The sequence below is a fragment of the Xenopus tropicalis genome, chromosome 3 (genome assembly GCF_000004195.4).
Source record: "Xenopus tropicalis strain Nigerian chromosome 3, UCB_Xtro_10.0, whole genome shotgun sequence".
NCBI lineage: Eukaryota > Metazoa > Chordata > Amphibia > Anura > Pipidae > Xenopus > Xenopus tropicalis.
In genome coordinates this window covers 76030835-76041699 of record NC_030679.2, presented here as the reverse complement: position 1 = coordinate 76041699, position 10865 = coordinate 76030835, and the positions used below count along the sequence as shown (strand labels likewise).

Sequence of the window (10865 nt, the reverse complement as noted above, 5' to 3'; positions counted from 1 at the left end):
CTTCAGTGCTATAGAACTTTTTTCAGATTTGTGAAGCATCCAAAAAGGAAACACAGCATTTTATAATGATCATATATTTTTTTAACTTGAGTTTACAAAAAGGTAATTTCAAAAAACCAAAATTGTTTGTAGCATTATCGTATTAGACAATACTGCTGGTGTGCCAAAAATGTGAGTTGTTTTTTCAGTGGTATTCTTCATTTAACTAAAACTAGTGCAAATGTATTATATAAAAGTACATGTTTAACTACAATATATAAATTGGATTAAAATTGGGAAATTAAATATATAGTTTTCCCTCAAATTGAAAACAGACATTTTTTTGAATAGCGAACAACTGAAAGTATTGCAGTAACAATAGATGGTAGGCCATATTTTATTTAGGAAAAGTTGCCACAAAGGTTCTTCATTTGAGATTTACTTTTAAGCCAATAAATAACATTTGGTCCTGACTGTATGCTTGCTGCATCTTTTTAGAAGCATGTGCTATACACTGCTGCTTTCTGGCTGATGGCTTGAAGAAGAGCTCGGACTGTTTCTTCCAGTTGCACTAGCTGTTTTGCTTTTTCTTCTAGAATCCTTTCGTTACCTTCATATGTCTTTTCTAAATCTGAAAACAGGCAAACACTGTTAGCACTTACACATATACAAAATCAAAATTATGCTTGTCAGATAATATAGATATAAACATTCAGCTGTCTGGACCCAGGGCATTGTGTATAAAGAATATATTATCTAACCTGTAGTTGCAGCGGTGTGATAAATAGCCTCTGGAATTATATAGAAATGTGATCTCTTACTAGAGCAGCGGTTCTCAACCTCTGGGTCGGGACTCATTTGGAGGTCGAACGACTCTTTCACAGGGGCCACCTAAGACCATCGGAAAAAACATATTTCCGATGGTCTTAGGAATTATTTTATGGTTGGGGGTCACCACAACATGAGGAACTGTGTTAAAGGATCGTGGCATTAGGAAGGTTGAGAACCACTGTACTAGAGAGTTCCACATGGGTTGGATGTTACTCCCAGTGGCCTCAAAGCAGGTGCTTAATTTTGAATTTCTGACTTGGAGGCAAGTTTTGGTTACATAAAAAAACAAGGTGTACTACCAAAGAAAACCTTGTGTATGCTGCTAGTCCACATAGGGACTACAAAATAGCCAATCATAGCCCCTATTTGGCACCACCAAATATTTACTTTTTTTCACACTTTTTACATTGAAATATGGCTCCCAGGTAAAGACGTTTGGGGGAGCCCTGGCCCAGATGAATAAAAATTGTATGAACAAGGCCTCATGAAATTATGTTATACTTGTCCAAGATACTACAAAGTGGTTTCTGAAAGGTATCGCCACCATAATACTGAAAGTTACATTTCAATGACTCCTCTCCCAATTATAATAAAATCGGGGGCTCTTCTAGAAAATTCAACTAGAAGGGTATTGTGTGCAATTTGTAATTGGAACAACCCACACTTCCATTTGTCCCAGTTGTTCACACCTTAGCTTAGATTGAGATATTATCATGCAAATTAATAAGGCTCTGCATTGTTGGCAGAAGGGATGACATACAGCCAATAATGATGCACTATACCTACATTTACATTTTTAAGGTTACACCATGGTAAAATTGCTTTGGCTAGCAACGTGTCTTTCTGGTAGTGTAACTAAACCTGAGGGACACCTGGTAGGGTTAAGTAGCTAAGTATAATTAGGATCAATTTGTAGATATATTTAAATGTGCACAGAATGATGTAATAGCGTTGCCTTCTTTTTCAAGGTTAGTTAAGTGGAAAAGCTATGAGCAATGATTTCTGTGTATATAAAATGTATATACAGGCAAAAACCTTAAACTTTATAATAAATTACATTTGGTTCCATTTTATTTTAGGTTTTTGATCCAGGTACACCTACCTTTGATTGTGTCTAGTTTTTTGTTTGCTTGTTCTAGCAACCCTTTGGCTTCCTTCTGTAGTTCTTGAGCTTTCCTTCTGGCTTCTTCAGAATCTTCTGCTTTCTTTGCTATCAAATCTTCAACTGTCTTATATTTATTGGTAAGTTCGCCATCAAGAACCTGCAAAATTGAAGTATTTCATCAACAGAGGGAGTTTAGATTTTAGGTTAGAAAAACAATATTTGTTTATTCTGAAACTTTGGATATGAAGACAGGTTTTGTGTGGTGACATGTTCTTTAAGGTTATGTTCAGGTTTTTGGTCAGTAGGGGGCAGTGCACTATAGGGAATGCCCTGTAGAAAGGCAGAAATTTTTCTGAGAGGATACAATGGGGTTGGAGATAACAAAGGCCTCTTTTGCTGAGGTATACAAGGGTGGAAAATGAGGCCAAGGGTCTAGCATTAAATAGTTATAACTAATATGTATATAACCGCTGTACTGGTTAAGCCTCAGTTAACACCATATATCATTACTTGCTTTGCTGAGAACATTTGATGCATTATTTTACAATTTGTCTAAAAAAAAAATTAGCAAGAAAACTGACATTTTGGCTTAAAGTTCTGTAACGAAAAGATTAGCAGTGTAAACCTAGTTTATTACCAATTTTATATGTATAAAATTAAGGCTATATGAGATAAGCCATAAAAGGACAGACTTTTTAAACACACCAATGCAGTACTTACCTTTTTAGCTCCATTAGCATTTGCTTTCACTTCATGTACCGATTTTTCAACCTGATTTGCTGTCTGAGAGTTGGCAGCTGACTTTTTCATTAGATCGTCGATGTTGTTTTCTAGTTGAACGAGCCGTTTCGTGGCGTTATTTAAAGTCTCTTCAGACACAGCTGCTTCAGATTCAATCTATAAAAGATTCCATAAATATATTGCATATCCATAATTAGTGTGATTACACTTACATATTTTTAAATGTTTAAATTATAAAAAAAAAATCAATAAAAATAGAAAACCAGCTGATATGTTAATAAGAATAGGCCATTCTGTAACATACTAAAAGTTACCCAAAAGTTGAACTATCCTAGTGGTAAAAATAGCTGTAAAACTCATTTATTTATGAGCTTTGTTATACATTGTAAACTTACAGATGTGAGCAGATCATTGGTCCCTTTGATATCATCATCTGCTCTCTTAATGGCTTTTTCAGCAGCACTTTGAGCTTTGCCTGCTTCCATTAAAGCTTCCTTCACAGCATCAACTGTTGCTTTAATATCTGCAGCGCTTTTGCTGAAATCACAAAAATATTTTGAGGTAAAATGTTATGTTATTGTTCATTTAGTTATACCTACTAAACCAAAAGAGGAAGCAAAACAGACCAAAGCACATATTACCTCTCAAAAGTGGTTTTATAGTTTCTAACAATCTCCCAGCATGAAATATTTTATTTAGAAATATTCAACTCATTGTTGGTTTTGAGAGGGTTAACACCTTTCTAGGCTGCCACTGCATTTGTATGGTTTTTTTTTATCCTACTGTTTTCTTATTAAAGATTCCAGACCTAAATGCTGAATGTGCACACATGGGTCAATCCACAAGAATTACAGTCATTCGGAATGCAAAACATTCATTCTAGTGTCGAGATTTCATAAAAAGTGTTGTTTCTAATATTACCAATCTTTTTGAATAGTTCTTGATCACTCAAAATGATTGCACAATGTACCACAAACAGGGGTGAAAAAAATTAATGAACTTGCCCAAAGTATGTCGACAAGTGCACCCATATTTTAGGTTTGAATTTATGTGGAGGAACTCTGTAATAAAAGATGCAAAGTTTGCTACTGGTCTAGAAACCAATTAGCAGGTAGCATTTAATGATAACCTGTTTAAAAGCAAACATTAGTTGGTTGCTATGGACCAATTTTGTGCCTTTTATTACATTTGGGGGTATGTCTTTTTTACTACCACAACGAAAGATCTTGATTTACAGTTACTTTGCAGTGTATCCAACAGTTGTATCAGCAGTTGCCAATTCTAAACCCTATTTTATTAGCACGAATAAGCAGTAAGACCTTTACTGGCGCATTTACAATTTGGGGGAACACAAATTATATATTTATATATTATTCTGTTCACCATACAAAACGTGGCCTCTTTTACTGGCTAACAGAAAATGGAAAATACCTTGATTCTTTGGCTTCATCTAGGAGAGCCTCTGCTCTTGCAATATCCCCTGCACTCTGCTTGAGGATAGTGTCCACGCCAGAAAGGCTTTCTACCCGTTCGCGGATTTCTTCAGTCAATTTCTGTAGCTGTTCAGGGGTAGTGGGCATGTCCATTTTTAGTACTTCACTAGCAACTGCTTCGATACTATCCAGATCAGCGCCATCTTCTATAGAAATATAAATAAGCAAAGGAAGTAGTACTCACAAATGTTTGCTTAACTGCCACTATTTGTCCCAGAATCTTTTACGTTTTGCTGGATTTATAAGCGAAACCCATATTGAGAGACTTTGCACGATACTTAAAAACCTGTCTAATAAAATGTATTCTTTGTATATACTGTTGGGTTAGCTATTATCTTGAAATAGTTTTGTCATTACTTCTAACCTGATAGGAGGGCAGTAATAACAATTCTAAAGATAAAGGACAAATGTGTGAAATTAACAGTACATGTCTCTCCCTCTTGTTCCTTTTAAGTTATGCATATGCGGTCACAGCAAATGTTTATAACAAACAGTAGTGTTGACAACATTATTCATAAAATCACATTAGTTTAAAAATTGCAAATAAATTGTAAGCTCTACAATTAGCATGTATAAATTAGAACTTGCTTGGAGTTCTTCCAAACATTGCATTTCAATTTTGCTAATAGCAGGATGGCAGCTTGTGTCCTAATGCTGAATTGAGCATAAAAAATGAACTAAAATGCTTTGTGTATACATGCCTTTTAAGCATTAAGTTTTTACTTCATGAAATTGGTAGCTGCAATAAATATACAACTATTTAAGTTCCAAGAAAAGGAAACAAACCAGTTGGAATGTCTATTATACTCACGCATTAAAAACTCCCTTATCTGTTTGATGAGATTTCTTAAGTCTTCATTGCTTTGATTAACTTTTTCCTTGGTGGCATTTGCTTTGGTTAGGACATCCTGAGCACTTTGCTTAGCTTCTTCTGCCCTTAATTTTGACTCTGCCACCTAGAGGGAAAAGACAGTATTACATTTTGCATGTATTCCTCTTTGGACTGTGAGCATTACTACTGTAATTTGCTTCATTTTAACAACGCTCCAAATCAGGCGATTTAAATATAAGGATAAGTAACTTCCCATGCTTTGATCTGATCCATAAATGCCAAACTTCATTTAGACTGCTGACTGGCCAGTGTATACAGTATCTAGCAATATATATCTTGTTTACACAATAACTGTGCTGTAGAGGGAATGTTAAATCAAGGGATTGTCATTTCTACCATACCTCTTTAATATATGATAACTGCAGTAAAACAAAACTATCATTATTGCAAGTTGGAATCTGTGGCAAAAAAATGTAGTGATGGAAAAATTGTGATTTATTTAATGTTAAAGGAGTAGATGGCTGGCTAAAAAATTACTTTATCTGCAGCCTTTCAAACAGCAATATCATGGTCTGCTTTATAATTGAGTTTTGTGTGTATTTTAATGGAGCATTGGCACAAGCTTTAGTCTGAATCTGGTAATTTACAATGCTATGGCAAAAATGAATGTTAGTGACAATATAATCCCTTCTACCTACACCCCTCAATGATTTGGAACAAGCTGGAAATAAAAATAATAACTGATGGACATAGTAGAAATTGAGGTTTTTTCATTGGTTTACTAATTGTGTTAAGGGCTTTAGCTTACTAAATAAATACTGTTAATAGTAAATAATGTATGGGAAATAATTTTGTTTATTTTTGTTTTTACAATTATTCTTTGTAACAGATTTACCATTTTAGACAGTTCTTCTACTTCTGCAAGTGCATTCTGAATTTCTGTGTCAAAACTTGAGGCTGTTTTCCAGGCACTATGGGCTACAGTTACCAGACCCCCACATCCTGGACCACCACATTTTCTCTTTCCATCGTCTGTCTTGCAGTTAAGGCCTCCACATTCAGAATCTTCACAGAGCAAACCAGGAGAGTTGCCACAAGTCTGAAAATAGAAATGTACCAAAGTAAAGCTTTTGTACATAGACAGGATGTGTGCAGTGTATATATTAATAAGAATTAATGGCACAATTTCAAAAACAACCAGTTTTCATTATTATTCTTCTGCACTCTGCCCTGTTCCATTAGGGTAAATATGAAATCTGTTTTCCTATTTACTCCCCGTTTCAAGTATTAACCGCAGGACCTATTTACAAATTAAAAATTAATAAAATAGGCTATTTAATAAATACAAAGCAAATACATTCCCTCCATGTCACGGTGTGTGTTTCAGCAACCAGAAGTTGAATTTAACCCCTGTGCAAGTCAAGTGCCACCTATTAGGTTTTGTTCTTATTTAAGGGGAAAAATAACTATCAGCAGGGCAAGGAGCTATCCTTTTACTGCAGCAATAATGATAAGCTACGGTCCACTGGGTACAATTTTGAGGCAGTTTTGATGCATTGAGCTTAGATCCCACACCTCACATTTAACTTTAAGTGTCTTGACTAGAATTGAACCTAGTTCCCTAGAAATCTTGGTCCATGCTATATCTACCTGTTCAAGCTTGCACTCAAAATGTTATTTTGAAAGAGGCAAAACATTAGACCTATAATGAGGTAACCAATAAGCTCTTAAGTTTGCTTACCTCTAACCCATAGCAGCCAACCAGTGTTTGTGTTTTCAAAGAGTTGACCAGTAATATGACCTGCTTATTGGTTGCTATGAGTTACTAGAACAGTAGCAAACTTTATTCTGTTTATTACATTCTACCATATGCTTCCACATTTCCTTTATGATAAAGAAGAGGCATAATCCTTGTTGTCTCATACAGATGCTGTTGGGTATACTGCAGAATGTCTTTACTTTTAAAGGGATACTGTCATGATTTTTATGGTGTACTTTTTATTTCTAAATTACACTGTTTATATAGAAAATAATTCACTCTACCATATAAAATGTTATTCTTGAAGCAACAAATATATTTTTTAGTTGTAATATTGGTGTGTAGGCAGCCATCTCAGTGCATTGTGCCTGAGTCTGAGCTTTCAGAAGGAGCCAGTGCTACACATTAGAACTGCTTTCAGGTAACCTACTGTTTCTCCTACCCCCATGCACCTGGATGAGTCCCAAGCTAGACTTGGATTTCTTACTATTAAAGGGGTTGTTTACCTTTAAATTAACTTTTAGTATGATGTAGAGAGTGATATTCTGAGACAAATTGCAACTGGTTGTCATTTTTTATTATGGGTGGTTTTTGAATGATTTTGCTTTTTGTTCAGCAGCTCTCAAGTTTGGAACTTTAGCAGTTTTCTGGTTGCTAGGGTACAAATTACCCTTGCAACCAAGCAACGGTGTGAGTGAGACATTTGAATATGAATAGGAAAGAGCTCCAATAGAAATAAAAGTAATAAAATATAACAATAAAATTGTAGCCTCACAAAACAATAGTTTTTTGGCTTCTGAGGTCAGTTACCCCCACTTGAAAGCTGGAAAAGTCAAATAAAGGCAAATAATTCAGAAACTATTAAACAATGAAGACCAATTGAAAAGTTGCTAAGAAATGCCCTATAACATACTCAAATTTAATTTGAAGGTGAAGTACCCCTTTAAGTGCTATTCTGATATCTACTGGGAGCTGCTGTCTTGCTCCCTTCCCAATGTTCTGCTGATTGGCTGCTGGGAGAGGGGGGTGATATCACTCCAACCTGCAGCTCAGCAGTAAAGTTTATCACAGCACAGGTCAAATGGCTGTGGCACAGTGGGAAACGAAGGATATGGCTAGCCCCATGTGAAACGTCAAAAGAAAATATAAAAAATATGTTTGTGATTTTGAAAAACAGATTTCAATGCAGGATTCTGCTGGAGAAGCTCTATTACGGATTGTTTCGAATTTTTTTTTCCCATGACAGTATTCCTTGAATTATTATTCTTATCTAGGAAAAACTTTTTTTTAAATTGTTTTTGTGGGTGACAGGTTCAGGGCTGCACTTATCACATATAAAGTAGATGCAAAACATAATATGAATATTAATAGTTAATATTTTTCCCAACGCAGTACCTTTTCAGAAAGTGATGAGAGATCCAAACTTTGCCCATTGCCAGCAAGTTCATCCAGCAGTCGAGTCTGCTCCTCTTGCTCTTTCTTAAACTGGGACAAGTTTTCATTTATTAGATTTTCCACTTCCTGCCGGGTAGCAGCTGAATGTTCAATTATGCTATCTGGATTGGACACAGAGGCATTGACCATCTCTTCTGCCTCTAGAGACATCTGGAAATATTTGTTGATGCTGTCCATGGCGCCTAAAAAAAGCACAAAACGTATTTGAAAATAGCAATCCCAGTTTTACCCTTTGACCATGACAAATGCTCTCAGCCTTTTTATGCTTTAATATCACCAAATCCTCCACAAGCTGCAAGTACGTAGGAGTTTTGTTTTGATTCTTTAAAAAAAATTTTGGAGCTGTGCTGTACTAAAACAAAAATAATGCCAATTCAAATGTTGATTCTGGCCAACAGTGTACTGTAGATGCTCAAGGACAGAACCATAATTTTTAAAAGATTTGGCTCGAGAATGTGCAAGAATTAATGATAATGCTGCACAACATGGAAAAGATTGTTTTAGACTGTAAGGTCAAAGACACAAAAGGCATTTTCAAACAATTTACCCACCACATTAACTCCTTGTTAAAATAGTGGTATCATAAAATGCAAAAATTGTGTTTTCATTGCTCCCCATGGGAATTGTGTGCAAATTTTCGCACATGTTTTCTTGCAATTCTTTTGTGCTAATGATTGGAGGCTGCCATACTGAAAGCAAGGGGTTAAAAATCCCAAACTTGCCTTGTGCCACTGCCCTAAGCCAAGTATGACTAACCAGATGAACTAGGGTTATAGCTGATCTACAATTCTGGGGTGTCATTGGCAGCTAGAATTTGTAATTCAAAAATAGCTTTAGGACCTGCAATATCATCTGCAGTCTCTCACAAACAGGGCCCACAGTTAATACAGAATCACAATAAAGTTGCATGTTCCTATCCCAATATCACTCTGCAGTACGATTATATATATATATGTAAATAATATATAAAATGTATGCTTGTAAATTCTAACTTTAAAGAACCCACTTACCCTGCACATTAGATATTTTCATAAATTCTAACTGGTCTCCAAGTTCTTTCAATGCTTTTCCAAAGCTTTCAGCATCTGCCTGAAGAGCATCAAGCTTCTCTGTGTCATTTATTTTAATTTCTGCTAGTTTCATTTCCACTTCATCAACTTTTTGTGAAACTTCAGATTTCAGCTTCCTACAACATAACAGGAACAGCAAAGATTAGCCAATCCCACATTTACAAGAATTATACTGAATATTTCAGTGTTTTTCAAACAAATAGCTGGTTTAGGTTTTTCCTGCAGACAGCTCAAAATATTATTTGGTGCAATGAAGTGTCCTTTAATGCATTACTTACTCTGCTTCCTCAAATAGATTCTCAATATTTTTGAGTGGCTGTGCTGCTGGATTGTGAGCCAGAATGCTTCTGATTTCCTCTAACTTCTCTTGCACTTTGTCAACAGTCTGCTGGTAGGGTCCAATAACTCCAGAGATCTTCAGGTCATTGGCACGGTTTAGAAGCTGCTTTGTTCTGTTAGAAAGCTCCTGGATAATGATATCCCACAAAGCAAAGCATTTGTGACAAGGTGTGCAGTATGGGAATGCTCCAGAATATCCACGTGCACACTTGTCACAGCGAACTCCTTCAACTCCTTCTTTGCAAATACAATGCCCTGTAGCGCGATTACACTGTGATGTCTGGATGCCTCTAGAGTCACAATCACAAGCTAAAACGAAAAAAGTGTAATTTAAAAAAATATATATTAATTTCAAAACATTTAGTAGCAACTAAAATTTCAAGCCTAAAGGTGGCTATACATGCTACAATAACAACCTTTTCCATGACCATTGGTAGTAGATAATCATTCGTCTACTCTGCTTATGTTTAAAGCAGAATCTTTAGATATGCAGGTAAAAACAAAGGAATTTTTTACCCCTGTCTGAAAATTGTCTTACAATACTGTTGTCTAAAAGGTAATTTTAAAGTGAACTCACCTTTAAACAATTTTTTAAAGAATATAACTTAAATATAACTTGACAAATGTACTCTTTACACAAATTTTCCACATAATCTTGTGTCTTTGACTCAAACTTTAACTTATTGCAACTGTATTTATCTTGTATTTATCTGTTTTTATTGTTATACTTTGTATTTATCTATTATTATCTTAATAATCCCCCATTTGTATTAATGTATTCTACCGTACAGCGCTGCGTACATAAGTAGCGCTTTATAAATAAAGATATACATACATACAGTACATACTATAGATGTTTTATGGAGATCCTGAGCTTTGAGAGCTACATTTAGTATGAATAGCATACATATGTTTTGAAGCATGTAGTTAGTCTAAAGCATCACTTTTCCCATAGAATAGGCCTTTTATTCTCACAGCAAAGCTGAAAAGATCAGTATACAACACCCCAAGCAATTATAATCTCCAGCAGTGACTTTGTATAGTGAATATTCCCTCTTGCTAGCACAAAGAGCCTTGTGGAATGAGGGCCACTTAACTCTTTTCAGATAAGGATCAAGACTTGGAATGAGAAGACCATTAAGGCCATTAAGTAACACAAAGAATGGAATGCCAAGCCAAAATTAAACACGAGTAATCTTTGATCTTAAGAAGCCCCCTCAATTACCCTCAGCTATTTATCTAAGATGGTAGCCTGTAATTT

General features: G+C 35.4%; 1 protein-coding gene across 1 annotated transcript in view; it reads right to left on the bottom strand.

Annotated features, from left to right (window-relative positions):
- Positions 1-58: 58 nt before the first annotated feature.
- The window catches only part of lamb1 (laminin subunit beta 1), a 40145-nt gene continuing 29338 nt past the window's right edge, over positions 59-10865 (bottom strand). The window contains exons 25-34 of the mRNA XM_002933094.4: positions 9544-9913; positions 9206-9381; positions 8136-8377; positions 5877-6080; positions 4961-5105; positions 4088-4295; positions 3052-3193; positions 2636-2812; positions 1913-2072; positions 59-610 (exon numbers count right to left, since the gene is read on the bottom strand). Of these exons, the coding sequence (XP_002933140.2) occupies positions 474-610; positions 1913-2072; positions 2636-2812; positions 3052-3193; positions 4088-4295; positions 4961-5105; positions 5877-6080; positions 8136-8377; positions 9206-9381; positions 9544-9913 (1961 nt within the window). The 3' untranslated portion in view covers positions 59-473. The remainder of the gene's footprint in view (positions 611-1912; positions 2073-2635; positions 2813-3051; positions 3194-4087; positions 4296-4960; positions 5106-5876; positions 6081-8135; positions 8378-9205; positions 9382-9543; positions 9914-10865) is intronic.